At 32.9% G+C, this 26,775-nt stretch overlaps 1 protein-coding gene across 1 annotated transcript in view; it reads left to right on the top strand.

Annotated features, from left to right (window-relative positions):
• The first annotated feature begins 13,708 nt into the window (after positions 1–13,708).
• LOC118183143 (cell adhesion molecule Dscam1-like) overlaps positions 13,709–26,775 on the top strand; it is a 610,771-nt gene continuing 597,704 nt past the window's right edge. The window contains exon 1 of the mRNA XM_085816874.1: positions 13,709–14,350. Coding sequence (XP_085673000.1) covers positions 14,287–14,350 — 64 coding nt within the window. The 5' untranslated portion in view covers positions 13,709–14,286. The remainder of the gene's footprint in view (positions 14,351–26,775) is intronic.

Below are 26,775 nucleotides of genomic sequence, written 5' to 3'. Positions count from 1 at the left end.
TTTTCAACGTAACGATCATATTATTTGTTTTACATTGCATAACCATTGATCTTTAGTTGATCTATTTAATTAGAGTATGGCAAAAAGACTGCTTTACAGTTTTCAATAGAATCGGATTCGGATGCTTAGAAATATACGTTTTTCTTCCTGAAGACGTAGATTTAGATGCTTAATTTTCCAGAGACTGTTATGAATACACATACAATTTTCCTTTTGATGTCATATACACAAAGGACGTAGCTATAAAGAAAAATTGGCAATTTTAAAGTTATTAAAGTGAAATGTTCTTTAATTACGAGTAATGTTTTGCGTAAATTTTAATAAGTAATATTTTGCTTACTCTCTCGATTTCAGACAATAAATAATCAAGCTCAATTAATTTTTAAAAGATCTAAAAATAGGTAATAAATGAGCTCAAGTACTTTTGAAATTTTTGATAACGGTTATTGAAAGGAATTTATAATGGGTAATGAGAATGCCTGACTTATAACAGGGAATATTTGAACCATTACGCAAGATTTTATGACACAGAGATTAACTTAAAATTCTCCTTACCATTTGATCCTTACCACTTCATGTTATATTATGTTCAGGCTTCTCCGAAAAGCATTATAATTATTCTTTTTTCTCTTAACTATAGTTTATTATTATGTTGCAATATACGTTCAATAAATAACACTCTTTCTCACTGTTACTGTAGGCCATTTTAATTTGATTTTCAGGGTAATATGCTAGTATTAAACAGTAATAAATATGTAAATATGAGCTGTTATTCCAGAATTTAATAATTTAAATAATATCATTCACTGCTTTCTTAAAATCTACAAAAGCACGTGTCATCATTTTCGATTTGAAATATGAATTTACACTTTGCTGTCAGTTACTGAGATAATTAAATGCTGAAATATGTGATTTCTTATAACAGGAATATTTTGCTCTTAAATTTTGTCTTATTGCACATCACCCAAAGTTTGACATGTTTTCTATTGAGCTCGTAGCTTTGCAGGAAATCTTTCGGTTAACAGGCAACAAGAAAAATCAATTCTCTTCCTCCAAGCACAATCAACTTTAGGGGAGGGAGGGAAGAAACAAAATCCTATGCGTTTACGACTTTTATGCTCGGACAACCCGCGAATTGCCCCCAGCTGTGGCGGTAGGGAAACGGTAGTTGAGAAACAAAAATTAGTTCTTGCCGAAATCAGGAACCCGCAATGTTATATAATAAAAATTTTTCTGTCAAAATATTTGCCAAGGTCAAATATTGCTGATGAAAGGAAAGCTCATACATGAGAATTATGCTTTGTTTTTTTTTTCTTTTCTACAAATTGTTGTAAAATTAAATATTTGAGGAGGAACTATTCCTTAAAAGCAAGAATAAGCTTTCTCATTTCCTTGAGTTCATTTATAAAGCGCATTTTAAGACATAATTAAGTATCCAAGCGTGTATAAAATGCCTCAGAGCGAAATGCAGTTTCTACTTAATATTTAATATCAGCAGTTTCAAACTTATCTGTTTTTAAAGAGCTATATCTCATTCTAGTCTTTTCTATAACTTAAATCAAATTATCTGGGTTGAAAGTGTTTATTAGTGGTACAGCTTTCTTTATCAACATAAAACTAAGTTTCATATCAAATGGAATATTTCAAGTACAAAATACTCAACCGTGATAGTTTTTCTTCTCAAATTAGATTTCATATTAATTGCAAATTTCTCTGCGTTCGGTTTGACAAGTCTCGCAGAGGACGTCGTATATACTTTATGATTACATAGTGGATTTGAGATTTATTAAAAATAAATTTATCATTTTACTGAGCGCCGCCTGAGATAACCATTGACCTGACTTTGTTGTAAAAGTCTTACAGTACTAATAGTCATCCTGGCAGGAGGGAATATTTCCTCCGTGTAAAAATATACATATAAATATTACATGGGCATACAAGGCCTGTGTATAAGCATAGATATGTTGATTACAATCATTGTCTTGTTCCAGTTACATATGATAGATACATAAAATCATGACAGCTATGTGTACATTTAAACATTATATGAATTCATATTTACAATACACTCATGTCCAAAATTATCTTTACATACCCAAAAATGATGATATTCAATGAAATATCGAATCAATGTGATCCGTATTTGCAGGGGATGTGTGAAAACCAAGCCTAATTAGCATTATCCAATCAAAAGTAATCAAACGGTTTGTGATATGCAAATCTAGGCGTTACGTCATCCAAGGGTGAATCAAGCGCTTTGCACAAACTGAATATTTGAGTGAATTTCTGCAACATAGCGTTTGATTTCAGTGTGTAGGGACTCAAAGCGGTTTTTTATGGCTTCGAAGTATCATTTGGAAGAATCTGTAAAGTGGCGAAATATCGGCCGTTTAGAAGCAGGGCAGTCAATCATGGAAACAGCCACATGTCTGAATATTTCAAGACAGACAGTCTCTAAGCTATGGAAACAGTTTCAAAATGATGGAAGTGTTGTAAAGAGGGCCTGGACAAGGTCGGAAACGAATGACAACTGCTTCTAAAGATCGGTATCTGGCATTAACTGCCCGTCGTAACAGAAAGGCTACTGCTCGCCAGTTAAATTCAGAGCTTGCAGCCGCCACTGGAACTGTTGCATCACGGCAAACAATATACAGAAGGCTTAATGAAAAAGGCCTTTATGCCAGAAAGCCAAGGGTATGTGTTTTACTGTCTTCACAGAAAAAGAGGGATCGCTTTAATTGGTGTAAAGAACATCAAAACTGGACTGAACATCAATGGTCCCATGTTCTCTTTACTGATGAGTCGCGGTTTAGTTTAACTGGTGATTCTAAACGTGTTTACATCGGGAGGGAGTCAGGAACACGAAATGATCCCTCGAACATTGTGGAACGTGACCGTTTCGGTAGTGGAGGTGTGATGGTATGGGGTGGAATAATGATCGATGGACGTACGCCCCTACACGTGTTCAGCAGCGGATATGTGACAGGCCAGATATATCGAGATGAGATCTTAGATCCTTATGTAAGACTTTTCAAGGGTGCATATGGACCTGACTTTTTATTTATGGATGATAATGCCCGTCCACATCGAGCAAGCCTCGTTGATGAATTTCTTAAAAGTGAAGACATTAAGCGAATACCTTGGCCACCAAACTCTTCTGACCTTAACCCGATAGAGAACTTATGGGACTACCCTGGAAGAGCAATTGCACGTATACATCCTCCTCCTAGAGATGTAAATGCTCTGAAGACGGCATTGCTGGAAGAGTGGCGATTAATGCCCCAAACTGTGGTTAACAACGTTATTTCCAGCCTTAAAACACGTTGTGATATGTGTGTACAAGTCAGGGGAGATCATATTCCATATTAAATTCGTAAGACTTAATTCTTTTTCTGAATCATTCTTTTTTTCTTAACTCTCTTTGTCACACTTTATTACCATTTTTATTGTTTCATGCTACAATTTTATATCATATGAGGTGATCTTCAATTTTTTCTTTTGCATTTATGTGTCATCATGTTATGTATGATTCCACGAAAATTCATTAAATTATAAGTCATAGTCTCTGAGAAATCCGTGAATTTATGCATGTAAACATAATTTTGGACATGAGTGTACTTTTACTGAGATAATCAAATTAAACTTGTAATTCATTTACACATTGACTGGATGTTCAATATCATTTAAACTGCTTTGCAATATTATTTTTATGAAGTACCTACAAACTGGATAGTAATATGCTTACATTACAATAGTTTTGCTCTTACAGTCCTGTTATTATTCTACGGGGTGAGCTATTTTTCTAGTGTTGATATTCAGTTGTTGTAGTATTTTGAGTTGCTATTAAAATTATGCTGCGAAGATACAATTCTCAAGGGAGGGGGAGAATTTCTTAGTACCTTGCTGAGCATAGCCTGATTACCTCCCCTATTTTAGTTTTCGTCTGCTTGTTGCCGCGGATATTTCATTTTACTGCGGAAAACACGTAAGTCTTAATCTGCAGTATGATTTATATTCTCTGTTTATATTAGCTTGCGTTCAATGAATTTAACTTGCTCACATTTTGGATTATTGTATGAAAATTATTTCTTAATTTTGATGTCCTTGCTTCTGTCCATACTAAGCGGAGCTTGAAATTGAGAAGTTACAAATTCAATTTCGTAAACTATGGTAAACAGAATTTCAGAATGATAGAAATTTTTAGATGTATACCGATGTGTCAAAGTAATTTATTTAGTTGTTTCAAATAATTATGATTTTAAATATAACTATACATTACGGCTAGCAGTAATTTTGACATTTTTTCTTCACTGTTTAATAGAAGGCTAATGCAGCTTCGTGTATTAATATCTTGATGCTATTTTGGGGATTTTATTTTTATTTTCGTGTCAGAGGTTATTTGACAGCTTTTGGAGGCTAGGTGAGGCTTCTTCTACCCAAAGTGATTAATGCCTTGAACGGGTTTCATATTTCTTGTCTGAGAGTTTTAGAAAGTTTCGTCTTGTTATATGTCCCGCAGCGATATTCATTGGGCTTGCAAACGTTCAAGGTTTCTGACCGCTTTTTGTAATCTGTAAATTTTTCTCTATTAATCATCTAGCATAGAATCATTGGATCTATCATGAAAAAATGTTAAAATTTGGTGAAGCTTTTAAACTCTTTATCTCACTTGTTTTATTTATTTATTAACTTTAAATTCACGTGTTTTCGGAAACTTTTAAGAGGGATTTGTTTTGATGCATTTGGCAGAATGGCAAATAAGAAGTTTTCCATAGCACTGAATAGGGATTTGTATACAAATAAAACAATTCGCATTAAGACATTAAAGTACAAATTCCAAAATACAGTAAATATTACAATCAAGCATTTTACAGTCAAATCTACCTGTATGATGAAAAGGTATTTTACTATCGTTTCGTACAGTTATACAATGGGGTCAAAGTTTTTTACTGCTGCATACTGAAGATATATCAGCAGATATATAAGTGCCAAACAACTGAGAAGAGAAAATTATTACGTCCTCCATTTGATTTTCGTTAGCTTTGTAGCGTAAAAGTAGGCACATTCTTGATGCAGTTTTGGATTTGTACCGGATCACACAACACTATTTACAACATGGCCTGAATAATAAAAAAAAGATTGAAATTCCTAAAAATAAATATCTTCAAAATGAAAAAAAAAATAAATTTCTTGAAAATATGAAATTTTGATTATTAAATTAAAGTATAAAATTTGTTTAGCTAAAATAAATAACGAATAACTAAGCGTAATAGCATTTAGATTTAACTGTAAAGGCTTTATAAATGTTGTTGGTTTGCAAGTACAGTAACTGATAATTGCTAAATAGTATTCCTTGAATTTTTAGATTTCATTTGATAGTTCCTGAAATTAATTTACCTCTAAAAGTAAATAAATAAGGGCAGAAAATGAATAAGATTTAGACTTTTATATGCACTAATATAATTTTTTAAATTTTGATATTTTCATCGAGTACTGAATTCTTCTATCTTTTAGTTTCACGTATGTTGCCACAGAAACAAAGCAAAGTAGTAATACACATGCAATAATAAACATCTGGGGATGAGGACAGCGCCACCTATACAGAATGATAAAATATGACAAAAGTAAGTTCAGAATGATTACTAAGGAAGAGCATAGCATTTTGAAACAAGACGCTAGTTGACGTCGTTTTTCAACAACTCGAACGACTTCATCTTTTCCAGGAAACACTTCTATAATTTTTCCAAGATTCAAATTCAAAGAAGAAAGAGAGTTCTCTTTGAGATACACCAAGAAATTAACTTAAATTATTCATTCCGTACAAAGTCTCAATTTCTTGTGGTTGCAGTTGATTCAGACATTCGTTTTGCCATCTAGATCAAAATTGCTGAACTAAATTGTTGAATCAAATGCCATCTTGGCTTTAAGCAAAGCGGCGTTTTGTAGCGTTCTTAGAAAAACGACGTTTTAAGAGGATCTATTAAAAATGTTCTGTAGTAAGAGATTAAAAAGCCTCAGAATCAGATGAAAGAGGAACCAGTGGCCTGGAATCAGTATATTCTTCAATCTGTATTACTTACCACTGTATTACTACAGTGGTAAGTTCCTCAAAAGTTAAAACTTGCAAACTTCGAATAAATTTTGTTTCGCAGACTTGATTCCAGACTCCCACACCCCTCCGAAACGGGGAGCTAAAGATAAGATAAAATGTATTCTTCAGCTGCAAAAATTTGAATTTTAGCAGAACGGAAAAGCACTGATTCCTCTTTTGTATAGGTTCCTGGTCCTTGAAAACTCATTGCGTTATCTGAATACAAATTTACTGTTTTTTTCACGTCTGGCCAATCGTCTTAAGTCCGTAGAAATGCATGTGCTAATAAACTTCAAAGTTTTTTTTTAATGACCAGAAGATATTTTGACGCATGCACAAGAAAGTTAGTTCAAGGCCATGATATAATTAAGCTTTTGTGATAATATGCAGCAATAAGGTGGCGAAATGATGACTCTTTGGTAAGAAAGTTTGGTGTTTTTGGTTTTAATCTAAGCTTAATTTTTTAATAATTTCATTTCGATCAAGGAACATTTTCATTGATATCAATTAGTTATTTTTGAGTAAGGAAGTTTCCATTGTAAATAGCTGTATTCAAGCTTGAATTCTCGTTTTTGAATGAGATTACCTACAGGTTTAGTCAGTTCTTCAATGTGTCCAGGTGACGAAACACCTTTGAACTTGGTGACATTTGCTGACAAACATGACAACTGATGCTGAAAGCATGGCAATTCATTAACGAATTCTGAATGGATTTGAAACTGACACTTTTTCCGAGATGAACTAACCCGGTTTTGAATTTAGAGCGCAGTGTTGATTTTGATTTCCCATTACCATTCCAATTTCAATTTGAATTCAATCTAAAACTATATCTGCACACAGAATGATGTCAACTTGTCTACGTATGCGAAAAGATGCCAATATATGAAAAGAAAAACCCTGCCGTACATGGAAAAGAATAACCTTTCAAATAAGGCCAACTGAATTCTACGTAATACGAGTATGTCAACGTCAGGTTAATGTGACGTCAACATTTTAACTACTGCAAGATTAACAAAGATGTTCACATTATTAAAAAAATGATCCCATTTGTGGCTGAGTAGTTAAAACCGCTGAATACTGGTACCTAGCTTGAGCTCGATCCCATTCTAGGATGCATTTTTTTTCTGATACCTTGACTTTGTATAGTCGTAGCTTTAGATATTCGCTTGATCCGAACGATGTCCGATTAGTCTGTGCATGCCGCCCGATGACCGGACCTGCTTTCACCTGTCACCTGTGGACAGGTGAAACATGTGTGACCACATAACTCCTCGTAAGGCCTATTAAAATATCCACATGTTTTGCTGCATTTCATTTAAACTTATTTATTTCCGATAATTTCATTAGAGATGTATATTAATTTAAACTAACCAAATTTCTTTTTATTTTAAGTTACCCTTCCCTGTAAACTCTTATTTCAACTTCCCTTCAGAATGAGCGCGCAATTCAACTTTATGCTAATTTGTGTTGGAGCCAAGTTTTTGTATTTAAAGTTTAGTGAGAAACTTCTCAAGTGTGAGAGAGCTTTTTGTCTCAGACCACTTCTGCTCGGTGAACGTTCGCCAGACTAGGTAGTATTTAAATTCTGACGCCTTAGCGCTAGTACTCTAATACTTATTGAAGTGATTTAAGTGCGTTAGTACTTGCTACGCACCATAGATAGGCCAAATCTCGCCTTTAAGCTCTGAGACCAGCGACTATTTGAATTTCTACTTAAGCTTTACTTTAAATTGTTTGATTGTTCAGTTTAGACCCAAGTGCGGTCATTATTTTTCTGTTACCACTCCCGAGCTGGGAGTTGCTGTAAATAATGATTTAAATAAAAGGGTATTTTACACCCTTCTTACGTTGTAGTTCTTCTAGCACTCAGAAGAACATAGCTGCCTTCAAATCATTGTTCGAGATCAGGACCTTGAAACTGTCACCAATATGTTTGCCAAGAGTATGCATAGGACACATAGTCCTGACACTGGCGCCTGAAGAAAAATAAGAAAATGCCATGAAAGGCAAGAAGACGAACCTGAGGTACCAGCAATACCTGTACCAGGAAACCCCACCTACACGTATGAAAATTTTAAAAGTTCTTTGGTGAAAGCATTCCCGATCGTACGAGATCGAGCCAGACTAGAGGCGGAACGTTTTAGCAGATATGAAGAAAAAATCGAAGATTTGTCAAATTTTATTTTAAGAAAGATTCAAGATTTTAAGCTTTTGTATGGAAGTCTCCCGGATCCTGAAATCATTCAAGTTATAATCCCTAGACTACTGCCCCAAGTTCAAGATTTTATCGAGCTCAGAAACCAAACGGATAAATTATTCGAACTCGCCGTGCGGTTTGAAAGTCTACGAGCTGAAGACAACGAAATACGTCGCCAATTTGAGTGAAGAAGTCAGTGGAATCCAAGACCGCAGCAGAAGCGACAACAGAACTACGGGAACAATGCAATGCAATGACCGAAGAAAGAGGGATCTCCCAAGACGACCGGCGAACGGCGAAAGTTTCATGGTAAAGCAGGGAAAAACTCAGAAACTGGGCAAATTAAGAAGGAATCGGCTAAGCAAGATTTAAACTAAGGGGGATTTCTTTAAGGAAGGTTGGGAAATCCGAAGTCCTGAAAAATCCTTCCGCGATTAATTTAAGCACCGTAGTCGTTAAAAAATTAACTTTACCGAAGATTGAAGTTTTAATAAATAATAACCGGCGACGGCTCTCTTGGATACAGGGACACAAAACAGCTTCATTTCTGAAAATGTTTTCAAGAAACACTTCCATCGTTATAGAATTTTTAGTACAGAAGACACGAAAGTTATAGCGGCCCAAGGAGAAAAGTGTAAATGTCTAGGAAATGTGTCATTTTTTGTGCGTACCAACGACGAGCAGGTAAAAATTTTATTTTATTTTCTGCGAAACCTGCAAACATGTGTTATCCTTTGTGTGGACTTTTTCAGATTGGCAGAAGCCATAACTGACTTTCAGGGAGCCAAGCTAACAGTCACGATGCAACCAGTTAACAAGAAGGACGATGAGCCCCCGGAGCTTGATCTACATCATTTGCCGGCAGAAGAGAAAGAAAAATTTCAGGCTTTGGTATGTGAATTCTCAGATTTATTTAGTGATGTACCTGGTTTCACTCAGGACACCAGTTATGAAATCCAGACCGGGGATGCCCAACCAGTAAGGCAAAAGCCATATAGATATGATAAGATCAAGGAAGAAATAATTGAATTTCATATTAAGGAAATGTTGAAGAATAAAATAATTACTTACATTTCTAGCAGTTATGCTATCCCAGTAGTTTTATGCAAGAAAAGCAACGAGTTCCCGATTACGCACCCGATGCGGTGGCGTTTCGCTGTAGACCATCGTAAGTTAAATTTCGTCACAAAATATCCCGTATATCTTTTACCTATTATCGAGGAGGTAATCCGAAATATTACCTGCACAAAGTACATGTCCACATTAGATCTTACGAGTAGGTATTTTTTATGGAAGTGTAGGCTTGCTACGCACCATAGATAGGCCAAATCTCGCGTGTAAGCTCTGAGAACAGCGACTATTTAAATTTCTACTTAAGCTTGTTTGATTGCTCAGTTTAGACCCAAGCGCGGTCATTATTTTTTTCTGTTATCACTCCCGAGCTGAGAATAGTGATTTAAATAAAAAGGTATTTTACACCCTTCTTACGTCGTAGTTCTTCTAGCACTCACAAGAACATTGCTGCATTCAGCTCACTGCTCGAGATCAGGACCTTGACACTGTCACCAATATGTTTTGCCAAGAGTATGCATAGGACACTTAGTCCTGACAACTGTGTTATTTTTATTTTCATTTTTGTTTGCCTGAGAAAGCTAAACTCTGTTTTTCACTTAGTGTAACTGAAGCCAAATGATTGTAGACAACGTGTTTAGAGATTGCTAAAAGAGAATAAAGATATGTTATATGGAGGCAGCTTTTGTGTAAATGGAATCTTTCCAAGAAATCAGATCTGTTTGTTCAGTTAAGAAATGTAAAGAATCATTGCGCATTCTGTTTAAAACATAATCAAGAGGTTCTTTCCATGCAAATAATTAACAGATTTCGAAGTTCATATTAAATGTGGTTCGAAAAATATACGAGATTTGACTATCCTTCTATTATAGCATGACGAAACAAAAATGCATGATTTTTTGTTATACAATTTTACGTTTAGAATTTAAAGAAAAAAACTCAGAAATTGTCCTTGTTTTTTTTCTTCCTTTGGATTTCTTAATTTTTCTTCTTAAACATAAAATACACTTTAAGCATGAAAAAAACGTATAGAAGTAATGAAATCTCCAGTTTTAATTTTTAAATCAGAATTCAAAGTGTTCATCTTACATGAAATAAAAGAAATCAATTTTTAGAAAACATTCAAGAATAAAGGCCTTATTGAATTTTATTTTTGCATTTTAATTTGAGTTTCTTCATTATGCCCATTGTGCTAGTATTTTCAACCGTCTTAAAAAAATTGTACTCCCGTCATTAATTTTTCACATATTTTACCTTTTTGTACATTTGCAATAATTTCATAATTTTTTTAGCTTTATGTTCTACATTATACTTTCCCACTTGCGAAATTTTAAATCTTTAGTAGATCCATTAACTTTTTTTATTAAATTTTCCATAAAGATATTCTTTCACTTTTTTCATAATTAAATTTATTTATTTTTATAAACATCATTATTAATTTGAATGAATATTTAATATAAATTTTTTTTTGAAAAATAAAAAGCACGTATTTTCTTTCGAATCGCTTTTCGTTTGCAGTTGTTCCACACATAATTTTAAAAAATGTGGCTGTATTTATAATTCTAACAACTGCTGCTTCATAAAAAACAAAAATTGTCAACTGTTCTTATTTTATATTTTTTAACTAATTATCATTCATTTAGGAATGATTTTAAAGTTTATGCTTCGCGTTTCATTTTTAAAGAAAGGTTTTCCTCTCATTTATGTTACATCTTATCGCTTTTCTCATTTAATAAATTAATTTCATAGAATTTCGAATGAAATTAATAGCATTTAAATACACATTGCTTATACAAGATCTCGAATTTTCATATTTTCTCTTTCTCTCTTTCTTATGTTATATATATATATGTGTGTGTGTGTATGCGTATGTGCGTGCATGCATGTGTGTGTGGGAGGTATACTTCTTGTCAACCACAAAAGTTCCAAAACGTTTTAACGCGGTCTTTATTTTAGCTAACATAGTTCATACACATATACTCCCAGCTACAAAAGCTTTAAATGAAGCAAAGGTTCATGTTTTATTATTTTTTTATTTAAAAAAATATAATTTTTATATTAAATACGAAATATAATTGACGAGGTCCCTATGTATATATTAGGAAAACTTTATACTCGTTTTGAAAAAATAAAACGCAAAGTTTCACTCCCATACAACAAAAATTCACCGAGATATTTAGGACCGAGATAAGTCTAAACATGCGTTATTAGTACTCTCATAAAGTTTTGTTTCTTTAGAATCATAATCTGGTAATCTTAACAAGAATTAATCAAACTAAAAACTTTCTTTTTATTTGTAAAGTAATACAAACAATATTATGAGTTAGCTACATGTTAATACTTAAACCTGTTATCGTTCTCTAGAATGCGAAGCCTATGAGATTCTTTGAATAACATGTCCATTTTGAAAGAATTTCTATCGATCAGTACGTTTCACAGTATTTTGCATCGAAATATTCGTCAATTACTTTATTGTCATCAAAAACAGTTTTTTAATCTAATATAAATATTGAATTACGTAAAAATGCAAAAATTTCTCTCTTTAATTTGTATACGGTCTTAAATATGATTTGCAATTTCAGTATCTAATATCTCGGTTAGGTTTTGTGTTAATGGAGTCAGAATGATAAATTTCATTTTTTATTAGGAGATCAAAAATTTTCTCAGTAAATTTTATTATTATTATTTAATTAATATTAAGAATTAATATTCTTTTTGGTGCAACCTTTTTAAATAGAAAGTCTGTTCGACTTTTAAATAATTACATGATTTGAGTTCAAACCGGTATAAGCCAGGTTGGTTTCTATCTTCTTTTAATTTTTTTTTCTTAGTACGAAAGGACCAGAAAATATTTAGTTATCGATAGAACCTATAAAATTCTCCCCCTAATTTTACAAAATTCATAGCTTAAAATTTAGGATGTGGACATGTGAGACATGTGAATACACGTGTTATTTCATTTTTTTTATGATTAGAATTACATGTGGGCGACCAACGGTGGTTAAAATAAAGGTCACGAAAAGGACATTAGTGGAAATGTTATATAAAGTTATATAACGGTGTAATGAAAGAACAATTTGAAAATTTAATTTAAATTAATCATTTATTTACTCTTACCATACATTTAACGTTTTATTCACGATTGTATATATTTTAATATTTATGTTTACATGTATTTATAATTGTCAAACTAATTCTGTATTGGAGGAACTCGCAATGTTTTCCGTTCAGGTATGGCCTAAATAAACAAATTTAAATTTGTTTATATATCAATCTATATAAACGCTTACCGAAATTTATTGGTAGGTAACAAAAGCAGATGTTTTTGGTGCTATTGGAGTGTAAACAAAGTTAAGATTACGCAGCTGTTATTCTCTCATATCCTTTCAACGTTCAGAGGGATATTTCAAGCTTTATTGTTCTTAAACTGAAATAACAACCATAACGGAAAACTTGGTCAACTCTTCATGGGGCGAGACCTCTGAGGTCAGGAGCACCGGTCAATAAGCATTTGTGGACCGTCCATGCATTTGCATACTTGGGGGAAAGATTATTAGGGCCATGTTCTATGAGACCTAATTAATTGACCAGAAATGCCTTCAAACTTTACAGGAAATCGTATCTTAGTTTTTGAACTACGTTTTGTTACGTTCATCTTGAGCTCATACTGACAGCAAATCTTACCTGAGTTTTTAACGACATTATGTTACTTTCATTGTGGGTCCATACCGACAGCAAATCAGCCAGGATCAGTGCGATATTATCTGGAAGTTTATAGAAAGTTCTAGAAGTTTACAGAAAAGATCATCAGTTGTGATGTCCTTCACGATCACTAGACAGCACTTCGATAGATATATTTTTCTGTGTTTATATTATAAGGTATTTCTCCCGCCTTCGTAGTGTAATGGTCAGCACGCTCGGCGCGTAATCGAGAGGCCCGTCGTTCGAGTGCCGGCGAATGCGTTGGTTATTATACAATTACACAATGTATTTCTGCATATATGTACTAATTTCAAACAAGACTTAATATAATTATATATATAACCAAAACAGTAGGTTTGGACTTAGTTTTATAAAAGATAATGAATTTCCTTTCACCAACTAGTAAAGAATAGAAAGAGAATGAGGTAGGCATATATATATTCATCCATTTTCTTGTTACCGTTCTTTCTGCGATAGAACAAGCCAACAAATCAAAATTTTAGAAACTCGAGTGAAAGTTGTTCACCCGCCCCAAGTTGGACTTTCCTCACCTCTGCGGAAAGGCTCTTTGCGCAAGCGCTGATCTTCAGATACCACGGGTCGTCTGTTTACGGACTTCAGTTCCTTCCCGATACCCTGCTGGGGCAGTGTGCCAATTTTTTCGCGCCAAAAGCACATCGCTAAGAACTCCGTTAAATCTTCAAAGACATCAGTGGATTCACGTGTCTTAGTTTTGCGAACTTGTTGCACGTAGGTTATTTGGATTCGCCTATTCGTTCTTTTTATTTCATTGGCACATTTTTGACGGAAAATTGGATGTGAGCTCTAACAATAATGCCTTTTATAACTCTAATATTTTGTAGCAAAAGCCGCAAAAGTTATTTACTAAGAAAAATGACAACCTGCTTAAGCGTTTAAATGAAATATGTTAGCAAAATTCAGTAAAAAGTAATGCTGAAGTATTCCTCTAAATTTTACAGCGAATATAAGTAAGAAAATAAAGTTATCGAGAATTAAATGGTAAACCACATGCAGTTCTCCTCGCTGTTTTACAAAATGCTAATGCGGTAAAACAAGCTCTATTTATCAGACTGACTGCAAAAAAATGAAATACTCTGCACTATTATCTGAAAATCAGTAATTGATATACTTTAAGAGATACAGACTTGAGTGATAAACTTAGGACATAACCTGTGTTTCTTGTTTCTCTGCTACCAGTTCAAATATGTGGATAGCAATTACCATTTACGCAATTCAGGTTTTAAATGTGCTGAGCCGAAAATACACCGGTAAGAATTTTTAGTATTAAATTCATTGTAGTGTATATTACTAAGTGTCTATGCTTAGATTTTTTTAAAGTAATTTAAAATTTTACCTCTCAGGTTTCATTCGCTTACTTGCCGAAATATCTGCATTTTTATCACTGAAATAATTAAATAACTATAATTTAAATAGAATGATTAGATTTCATCATTATCCAAATGCAATAATTTTATTCATGACATTGTCAAGGTATTCCTTTGCACCCTGTCATGGAAAAGAAACTCTTGCTTAAGTACGGTGCATTTTGTTCAGTGTAAATGCAATTCTAAAAATAGTTGGGGCTTAAATTAAAATCTTGTCAACGCAGTTTACAGAACGCATAATTAAGTCAAACGAACGCAGTTTAGTTGAGTGTTTTACATCGAGAATTTTTGAAATGCCTGATGCGAAACTGTCTTTAGTGTATTAAAATTGAGCTCTATTTAATACTTTCTCATTTATTGTTGATCATCCACATTTACAGGCTACGATTTCGTGACTCCTTTTCGAACACATTTTCAAAATAATTCTTATCACATTTTACAAAGTCTTTTCTTGTTAACATAGGATAGGTTTAAAGGATGAAGCCTGGTTTAGTGAAAAAAACGGTCATATATATAACCATGGCTGTTTTAAAGTTAGATATCAAACTGTTGTTTGTAATAAATAAACAAAATAAAAAAACTCTTAGTGTATTAACAGGTAAATGTTAAAAGTGCTATCATTCACTATGTTTAAATTTAGGAAACATCAGTTTGTATACATTGTGGATTTTAAAAGGAAGAAATATAAGTTTACTTAATCTTAGGTTAGATTCGAGGAACTGACAAACAGTATTAAAACTGATGAATGTTTTTAGTCAATAACTGTAAAGAAAACAAAATGCATTTATTTCTATTTGATAGCAAATACTTAAATTAAATAAAAAGGCAATATTTAATTAATTTGTATATTTAATATTTAATTTAATTTTATCTTATTTTCTCTACATGAATTTCAAAGTAGTGCTTAAGCTATACCAAAAAAATATTAATGACAGTCATTCATTTGTCAAAGTTGGGTTGGCAGAAAAGAAATTGAGAAGGCTTTGAGATTTCATTTTTGTAACGTTTCTTTATTCTCAGAATCCTAATAAATTAGACCGAAACTTTTACGACGAAAGAAAAATGTCTAAACGAAAGAGCTGGATTAGAGATAGATTTTTCAGCTATAGCTGTCTGTAATGAGTCGAATATCGTTAACAAACATTTTTAGGTTAGACGTAATTATGAGTCGAATATGACTTCCTGTGAAAATAATTTTTAGTTTAGACTGAATTAAACAAATTTCTAATATGATCAAGCAACATAAATATACAAAACACGATATTAAGAATTTTAGAAAATATATTTGATTTTTTTACAATCAGTCGACGTCTAAACATATCTAAACATAATAATAGTTTTTGATATAGATACTAATAATTTTTATAATTTGAAAACTATTAAAGTAATATTAAAATATACTACTAATACGAGAATCATATATTAATAAATAAATATACAAATGGAAATATGTTGTTTTCCTGAATGAAATAAATAAAAAAAAAATGAACAGGAAAAAAGTAATAATAACAGACGAAAAAATGGCACGTGAGTTAAATGCAATTAAAAACATACTGAATAATTAATCTTTTTAAGAAAACTTTATTGCTTAAATCGAAATGTCCTATTTCGCTAACTTGTCATTTTCAACTTTTTTTACTCAAAATCAGATTTCAGATTAATATGTATACTGGCATACGACATGTACTATTTTCATAATGAATGTGAATGAGGAATTTTTGCAAATTTACTATTCAAAATATATGTATAAGGAAATAATAAATTAACTGTTTATGTGCTTCAAAATATTTCGTGAATAGTTTGTATAGGTACTTTAAAGTTCTAATTCAAATTGAAACCACTTTTCGTAAGAGGAAACTTTAAAATGACTAATTGATTTTAAATGTTTACTGTCTTAAATTATAAAATGTTAAAAAATGTATTTAAAATCATGTATTTGTAAACTACCTCCTGTTCATTTAATCTTTCTGTGAAATTTAATAATATTTTAAACATATTTAAGAAATATTTTACTTTGATCTCAGATTTAAATCAACGAAACAAAAATTTAAAAATAATAATTTTTTCGAAGTTTCTTGCACAGTTTTTAATTTAAGCAACCAAATAAATAATTCCTTGTAGAGTACCATGATGAGAGTGGAGACTTACTAGACTCTGGAAAAAAAAAAAAAAAAAAAAAAAAAAAAAAAAACAGCGATATATTTGTAATTTTTTGAATAAATTTTATCTTATATTAAAATAATAAAACATCAGTCTTATAATTGTAGAATTTCCGAAACTGTCCGGAAAAAAAAATGAAGGTATATTTCGGAATATATTTGTCTCAAGTTTCTTTTTTTTTTTTTTTTTTTTTATTTGTGCTTTGAATCCTAATTTCTATCCTTCTTTTAATGAAGAAAGTCGAAAAGGAAAACTAGTTGCACGAAGCCCGATTGCAGAACTTCTTCCGCACCTGTAAAAGCTGCAATTTAGCAACATTACATATTCGGTTGTGTAGCAAACTTACAAACGTATACCGTATGCATTATTCCTACTGGAAAAGGGGGGGGGGAGGAAAATAAAATCTGAAAGCTTTCAGATTTTCATATTACACCCAAAAGGACGTTTCTTTTTAATGTTTTCTTTGTTACCTTTATTTATTAAATATCGTGTTTTTCGCACTGAAATAACATAAAATTCAACAGCAATATCACAAAATATTTAAAAACAGTCAAAAAGCATATTTTTAGAATTTCCGATACACAGTCTAGAGCGCTGGAGATGAAAATGTTTTTTTCTATACAGTATTGCCACTGCTCGCTTGAAATCGTTCAGCTTGCTAATAAAAAATTCGTTAAAATTTTACAAAATTTGAAATAGATAATAAAACAAATTCGAAATTAAAAATTCGAGCTTTTTTAAGTTCCCATGTTCCGTTGGAAGACTTGTAGAGACATTAGGGATTTTGGAAGCAGGAAAAACGAAAAATGAGAAACACCTTCTCCGGGAATCGAACCACGGACCTCTGGAATACGCGCCTAGCGTGCAGACCACCATACCACGAAGGCATGACAAGAAGGCGGGAGAAATACTTTATATACCCCCCTTTCAAAGGGCAACTGGGGTTTTTAGGGGATTCAATCGCAAAATCCTAGGTGTGGAGAATCATCATCCACCACCCTTTTTGTTCGGTAGTCTTTATTAATTAGCTTCTTTAAATACAATACATGGTGATAATATTTAGTGGCAACAGTTTTAAAAGTGAATCGACGCAAAATGTCGTTTTGAAATTAATACCCCTTCTACCGACCTTCGGGCTAAAACGAAAAAGGGGGAACAAAGGAAAAGTGAATAAAATTTGAGATTTTATATTACGCCCAAAGGAGCGTTTTTTTTTAATGTTTTGTACGTTACCTTCATTTACTAAATTTCATGCATGTTCTTCGCACTTAAACAACATAAAATTAAATTAAAGAGCGATATCACAAAATATGTAAAAACAGTATATCTTATGGATTTCTGATAAACAATCTTGCGCTATAGAGATGAAAATGTTTTTTTTTCTTTCGTACAGTTGCATTTGCTGGTTGCGAAATCGTTGAGTCTGTGAATCAAGAATTCATTAAAGGTTTACAAAATATAAAATGGACAGTAAAACAAATTCCATATTCAAAATTCGCGCTTTTAAATGCCCATGTTCGGGTGGAGGACTACGTTGTTTAAAATTTGATGACACTAAGGTACCGTTGTATTTTCGCAGTGCAAGAAACATGTATACATTCATGTAGATTCTTCATTATTTACTTTCTTTAGATATAATACAGGTCGATAATATTTGGTTGCAACAATTTGAAAAGAGATTTAGCGCTTTTAGTGACTCAACGCAAAATGCCGTTTTGAGACTAACAACCCTTCTGAGCTAATGCTGTTTTAGGCTAATCAAGAGAAACAGGCTTTTCGAAAGGAAACTAGTGTTAATTGGTCAATAATTCTAGCTTTTTAAACATTCGGATTTTATTTATAAGCAGTAGATTAAAATTCCATTTTTGCTTTGATCGCTTTTTTTATTTGAAAGTAGCATTTTGTTTTGTAACTTATGCTTAGTGTTTATTTATAATTTAACGACAGTGAAAGCATATTTAAAATTAACTATTATTAGAATTGAAATTAATATATATAGTTACAGAGATTTATGTTCAACAAGAATCAGAAGTGGGAATCAGGCAAAATTCTATTTCATGGTAAGCTTTGAATGTATTAAAAATAAACTATCAAGTAATGAACTTATATTAACCAAACATAAATGACACATACATTATTACCTTTTAATGAGTCAATAAATTTGATATACGTATAAATTGAGAGTTTATGAATTAATCATCTTCAAATGTTAGATTACTCGACAAAATTAAAATGAAGAAATAAAAGAAATTATTCTATTTAAAGATCGGAATAAATATTTTCATGCATATTTAAGTAATAATGCCTAAAAGACAATATATTATAATTTTGTAAGTTTTTAATGGAAAATGTTTTCCAAGGATATCATTACTATAAAGTATTTAGAAATGATCAAAGTATAGAACCCTACATAAAATTTAGATTGAAATAATAGTGAAAGAAAGCACACGCATTAGTCTTTAAAAGCTATCGACGAAGTTATTTTTAGGTAAATGCTGTTCTTTACGGTCTAAACACTGGAAAATAGCAAATGACCAGACGTCGGAAATATCGGAAAAAATTAGGAAAATTGAACCTTCTGTTACTAACTTTTTATCGGAATACTAGATGGAAACAAAACATGCGCAAAACATCAACAACGATATTCAGGTTGGGGAAGTCTAGCAATATGGGCATTCCTTTTTCCGCCTCGTGGCATTAAAAGTCCTCTCACCGCGCAGAACCAGACATAAAGGTTCAGCCCCTGTCCTGACACCTTGGAGAGCGGGACACGTCGCTTATACAAGACCGATTGTTGTCCATGATTTGCTACCTGCCAGTTCCTCGGGCTGCCCGTCGCAGAGGGACATTACTCAGCAAACCCCGAGCTAATAGACACATCTGTTGTAGGAATTTCATGTCCACTGGCCGGGCAATAAGTGACCTTTCCGGGGCCTCCAGAACCACTAGGTACGTAAGTTGTACACCTCCATGCCCGAAACTGCATAGGTACAGATCCTGGCCTGTAGCTTCGCAGAGTTCTCTACGTCGACCTCCGGGAGGGGTCAGGTTGTTGGAAATAATACTTAACAAAAATACCGTTATAAAAGGTTGGTGATCAATAATTTTAAAATAAACACATCAGAAATCAACATTCTACACTTTGCATAAAATACGAGGTTTAGTTTGGATGTTATACAATAAAAATTCTATTATACAATAAAAACGATGTAAGGTTGAAAGAAAACAAGTTCCTGAATGCAAATATTATTCTTTATTTTTCACTATAATTGTCTTGTGGGTTTAAATCTTTGTTATAAAGAATAAGGAATTTTTTAAGATCGTTTTTATGGAAATCTGCCGCCGACAATGATAGCCTACTTTTGTCGTCGTTTTTCGTATCTCTATCAGTGTCTTGAACTTCTTTGCGTAGTCACACCTATTATCGTATTTAACTGTCGATTGGCGCATTCTCACCACGCACATCATTTATAATTTTTGTACGTATCAATAAATTTCTGCATTTCCATTATTACTGTTGTTTGAATTGGACGATTGACCATAGTGGCAGGCATTTGATTCTCTTGAAAATTTTAACCTCTGTTTACGAAACCTACAAATTGACTTCATAAATCAAGTGCCATCGAATTCTACAATTGAAATTAATACGTATACCTACCAGAGAGCCTACCCGTGCCCTCATTCTGACGTACGCATGAAATTTCAAACGTTATTCACAAAAGAACTCTATTAAAAAATAGCCAACGTATTTTATAATTTATAACATACCCTACGTATTACATACGTTTATGCAACAGAAGACATGAAATTCATTACAAATGTATTGTAGAGACCTTTGTTACTTTTGAAACATAAGACGTGAAAAATGTGCAAAGCTATCGCCGGGACTCGAAATCTGGACGTCCCGAATACCCGTCGAATATTTCTCAAATTACACCACGATGGCATGCGAAAAGCTGGAAGAACGTAGCTTATATTTTCCCCCTTTTAGAAGAAATTAGGGGGCGCAGGCGCCTAATCCTGGTGGTGATGAATTATCGGCTACCACCTTATAGTTCGGGTGCCACTAGTAGAGTCAGTTATATTTTTTCTGAAGAAAAGAGGAGAACAATGAGCAAAGCCCTCTGCGGGTTTCGAACCCTGGACCTCTCGAATACGCGTCGAATATGTCTTCAATTAACCCATGAATGCATGCGAAAAGGAGGGAGAAAAATTCCTTATAATCTTTTACCAATCAAGCTGTAAAGCGAGTGTTCAGCATTTTATTTATAACTTGGTTTCAGTCTAGTTATAATTAGAAATTGTGTAATACTTCCAAAATGCAACATTATAAAGGGAAATGAAGTAAAATTTCCTCAACAAATAACTAATGCAAAGATTTCATAAATACGTCTTACAAGGTGCGAGTGACTTCTCTCGTAAAATTGTAGTAAAGACCTAGGCATCGTTTTTAGAAAATACTGCACATTCTGAAACGTTCTAGATACTCGAAATGCAGCAAACGATCGAATCGAATCGAAACGAAAATCAAATTGGTGAACCATTACCTTAACATAACATGCCCTGATATCAATTTTCAAAAATATGTAATGCATTTCAGTGGTTAGCGTTTATGCATATAGTATTTAGATATTAACCAAGATATTTGATATTCTACAAATAGCAGTGTTCTAAATGTTGTAACAATCTTTTGCTCTGCGTTGTGAAAGCTAATCTTTGCTTACATCATTGCTCATTCAATATAAAGGAGACTTTAGACATCCGTATATATATTCTGCTTTCTTCTAGTATAAAAAAAAAAAAAAAAAAAAAAAAAAAAAAACATACATCAAGTCTGCAGTCATCTTGACAACGGCTGTATTGCACTATCTTATTGTTTCTGGTTTCTATGACAACTGCGAGATCTCACTTTACACAATTTTGTAATACTTGGCAAATTGAATGTTGTTCTGCTATTGAGAGATTCAGAATATAAGGTTAGCTCGTTATTTTATTACATCAAAATAAAATCTATGCCAAATATTATATTTATCTATAATCAAGTGTGTTTTCAGACTGCTGGATAGAAAAAAGTAACTAATTCTTCTTCAGTTAAACAGAGCAAGAATTGTTGGAATTTTTTGTAAAGAACTTAATGTTAAAATATGTAAACTATTATGATTATAATTAAAAATACGAACAAAAATAAACGTTAATCTATGTGTTTGGGAAAACATGAATAACAGGACTGAGTTTATAAGGTATTTCTCCCACTTCCCTAGCGTGCCTTCGTGGTGTAGTGGTTTTGCACGCTGGGCCGGCATTCCAGAGTTCCGTGCTTCGATTCCCGGCGAAGGCGTTTGCTCATTTTGCATCTCTCCGGCCTCAAAATAACCTAATGACTCTATAAGTGGCGTCCAAATTAAAAGGGTTGTGGATGATGATTCTCCGCACCCAGGATTTGGCGACTAGGTCCCCTAAAACCCTAGTCGACCTATAAAAAGGTGGGTATATAAGGTATTTCTCCCACTTCCCTAGCGTGCCTTCGCGGTGTAGTGGTTCTGCACGCTGGGGCGGGTATTCCAGAGGTCCGTGGTTCGATTCCCGACGAAGGCGCTTGCTAATGTTTCATCTCTCCGGCCTCAAAATAACCTAATGACTCTACAAGTCAATTGATAAAAGTATAGCACACGAGGCTATCTATCTAAGGGTACGAAAGTCTTCGCGGACGAATTTTTAAGGGAAATTGGGTGACAATTATGGATGAAATTTCAGAGACTGATTACGAAACAAACGTTTTAATGCAAGTTAGCAATACTTGCAAATGATATAAGGTGTATTCTGCCTCCTTTCTGCATGACTTCGTGGTTTAACTAGAAGCGCCTTCGATGTGTATTCGAGAGGTACAGACTTCGAGTCCCAGCGAGGGCATCACACATTTTCATGTCTCCTTCTTTAAGATAACATAATGATTCTGCAGTTCAGCCCGATATAAAAGATGGTGGACGATGATGCGTAACGACCAGGATTTGGTGGTTGGGTTCCCTCATCCCCGGTCGACCTTTTAATGCTGAAGTTTAGTTAGAGGAAGCGGTTCGGTTAATTAGACTATTCTGAATTTGTCCAAGCATAAGAGAGCTATCTGCTTAATGGGAAGGATGCATTTGAGGATGTCTCAGGGCAATCAATTTGTATCCATGCTACAAATGAGGAAAACGACGAAAACCAACCATATACGACCAGCTTGTTTGCATGCGTCCCCAATAATCAGCAGTCAGCATCTTAATCACTTGACAACTGACTCAGCCAGTTTGAGAAAGCAAATGCCAAGAATACTAACCAAAGAATAACAACGCTGATTGATGTAGATTTATTTTAGTAGAAGCGCTTTAAAACTATTTCCACCTTCAGCTGCAGCCGAATGAGAGACAGTTACGATAAACAGAAAGAAAGATTGAAGAAATTCGTCAGTCTATCTTCCTGTCTTTATTACACGCGATTCGTTTAGATACATCTAAAGAATGGGATAGTTTGAACAACTCAAATATTTTATTTTGAGGTAAAATATGCTTCAATCAACACTCTATGTTCTTCTGCTTGGCTTCACTTGGTGCTAGCCATTCTTTCACTAGAGTAGTACTCTTAAAATAAGCTAATGACGACGTCACACGAATCTGAAAAAAATAAGTAAGCAGTTTTCTTATCATATATTTAATTCTTTTCAAATAAAGCCAAATGGATGTCTTAAACCATTAGGATACAGATCAAATGTTTGGGATTCATTGAGATTTCAAAGAATTATATTGGTGTCACACGAAAAAAAATGACAAAAAAAAAAAAAAAAAAAAAAAAACCCACCTTTAAGGAAAAAAATCTTGCAAGTTTTCAAAACTCTTCTAATTTCAATCCTAATTATAGACTGCTTATCGTGCACACGTTTAATTTTCGTTAGCATATTGGGTTGCGTAGTAAACTGCATTTACATATTCTTCCCTATGTTGGTATATGTGTATATTCTTTGTGGTAAATATCATAAATATGTTATAAGTTAACAGCAACAAAAAAATTCTTCAAAAGCCGAACAATCGTTTTTAAACTTTCTCTTTTCAATTTATATGTGAGCAACATCAATGCATTTTGCATCAATGAATATACCTCCGTACAAATTATCATCTTTCCTCATATCTTGAACGCATTCATGCAGAATATAGTAGTACTTATAATTTCAATATAATCAAATGGCGATGTATTTGTTTCACTCAACATTCAAATAATATCATTTCACAGTTTTGAGAGTCAAAAGTGCTGCATTCAGTATTGGTCAACTTAGCATCGTGATTTTAGTACAGGCATTTAAAATGCCAATAAGAATACACCATCATCTTTTGGAATGAATTTAGAATTCAGCATCACATATTATTTTCCTTTCTAACTGTCATATATTAATCAAAATAATTTGAATACCTTTCATTCGATCAGCTCAATTCCTCAAAGCAAGTTGAAGACACATACTTTAGTTCTAATTTAAATTTTAGCATATTATTTCTAATTAAAATTTTAAAATTTGGACACAGACAATAATAATGAAAAATAATTCAATGCAAATAATCTATAACTCGAGGAAATACTAAAGTCAACTTATGGATAAAAGAAGAAAATGTCGACGTATTTAATTACTTTAAAGAATTACATATTGTTCATTCCAACAAGAAATGAATTCGAAACATACTGTAGTTGTGCATTTTATAAACTCATATGGTGGTTAAGCTAAAATTAAAAGCTTTATTCGCTACTTTTAAATTATTGTATTTAAACATGCAATATTAGTGCTGTAAATGTCACACAAAACTGGATATTTATTTATAGACGAATTAAAATCTCAAATTGTTTCGAATCGTTCATTTGTTATTTATTGATTGCAAATATTTAAAGATATTACTCTAATTAATAGTTCAAGAAGCATTTCCTTTTGTTTGAATTTCAGTTTTTTATTCAGAATTTTGAGTCCTAACATTTTAAAATGTATTTGCATCAAAGTGTAATCAGCTTTTTTGCTCGCAATTATTTTGATTTCTGATAAATAAATGGAACCATATGCAAGTCCAAATAATAGAAGCAAACTTTTCAAACGAAACTTCTATCTACATTTTATGAATATTCATTCATTTTTCTCATACATAAATTATACATCTCATCAGTACTCGTTAACAAATATAAATCATAATATCTTACTTAGGGTTTTCTTGTTTTCTTGCAATTCTGAAATGATAACATGTGTTTTATTTCAAAAGAAAAGCTGATTTTGCTGACAGGGCGATCAGCACGCATCTAAAACTATGTGAGCAATAGTTTAGAAAATTTTGAACTTCATTTAAATTTTGTAGGGGTAAGAGGTGCGTATAGATTATTTTGTTTAAAGTTCTTTAAATCCATATTAAATCCATTTTTTTAAATCCATATTCTTATTAAAGCATAATTATTTTCCTATGCCTTTTAAGTTATAAACTAGAGTAAGAAAAGCATTTTTAAGTAGCATTGTCTTGTACAAAAGTTAGCTTAAGGCAAATGGGAATTTAATGACTAGATGAGATTTTAATGAGCACCTTCTGGATAAGAAGAATTGAATCAAATGTGTCGTTAAAAGTAACTTTGCTTTCATGAAACTTTCAAATTACCAGATCTTAATCCCATTTTAATGCAAAATAGTAGTTACTTTTATACTTCTTAAAATATATATATAATTTCATATTATTTGTATTTCAAAAGAATGAGTAAAGATACTTTACTTAATTTACTAAGATTAATTTCGTAGTGTGAGAGGATTCAGAGGATCAAGAACTCTGTAATAGTAGCCCTGGGTTGCACCTGTCTACTGCAACTATAAAACTTTGCTATTCCAGGTAAACATGTGGAATTAAAGTATGAGGTTTCAGACTGAAGCCAGATTTTCAAATGTATTGTCGGAAATTAATGCTGTGATGAAGATTTTTAAATTCAATAAACTGGATTAAATTTCATTTGCAGTTCGTTATTCGTAATATCGGTGGGCTACCTAATAACGCATTTCAGGCATTTTATTCTAAAATTTTATCCGTAAAGTTATTAGTTTCTAAATTTCCGCAAAGTTGTTATTTTGAAGTTTAAAATGTACGAAGAAATTAGAATAATTTTTAAATGCATCCGAAAATAATCTAAGATAGTTTTTTTTACTGTTCCTCTCATGGACTAATACTTAAAATGTTTTACCTGAAATACTTTACTTTAACAATCCAACTGTTTATTTAACACCCAAAATCTGACATGCTTAGTTGGATTATTATCTGAAAATACACATTAATTATTAATCTGCTAAGAAAAATTGACTCTCAAAAATGTTATAGGAGGAAAAAAAATTGAAAAAAAATCTGAAAACTTTCAAATTTTATACACTCTTAGACATATAAGGTATTTCATCCGCTTTCCTAGCGTGCCTTCGTGGTGTAGTGGTCAGCAAACTGAGCCAGTATTTCAGAGGTCCGTGGTTCGATTCCCGGCGAAAGCGATTGCTAATGTTTTCTCTCTCCTGCTTCTCAAAATTATCTAATGCCTCTACAGTGGCGCCCGAACTAAAAGGTTTGTAGGTGATGATTCACCGCACCCAGGATTTGGCGACAAGGTCCCCTAAGACCCAATTCGCCCTTTAAAAAGGGGAGTTTATAAGGTATTTCTCCCGCTTTCCTAGCGTGCCTTCGTGGTGTAGTGGTCAGGACACTTCGTCGGTATTTCAGAGGCCAATGGTTCGATTCCCAGCGAAGGCGATTGCCCATTTTCCCTCTCTCCTGCTTCCAAAAATCCTAATGTCTCTACAGAAAAAAGACACGACGCACCAAGAAGGATTTATACGAATGGGACGAAAATTGGTAGAAGTGATGTACATGTGCAGAAAAACAAATGATTACAGTTTGAGAAAAATTGGATGATTTATTGAAGTGATAGAGCTTCACAAAATGAAAAAGTCAGTAACGCGTTTGACAACTTCTGGCCCTTATGCAAGCAGTTATTCGGCTTGGCATTGACTGATAGAGGTTACGGTTGTCCTCCTGTGGGATATCGTGCCAAATTCTGTCTACCAGAGTAGTTAGATCGTCAACATCCGGAGTTGTTTGGAAGGCCCTGCCATAATGCTCCAA

Source organism: Stegodyphus dumicola, chromosome 5 (assembly GCF_044657685.1).
Source record: "Stegodyphus dumicola isolate Sdum_Otavi_A_Nest chromosome 5, ASM4465768v1".
NCBI lineage: Eukaryota > Metazoa > Arthropoda > Arachnida > Araneae > Eresidae > Stegodyphus > Stegodyphus dumicola.
The sequence above is the reverse complement of the archived record's forward strand: the minus strand, read 5'-3'. Positions and strand labels throughout refer to the sequence as shown.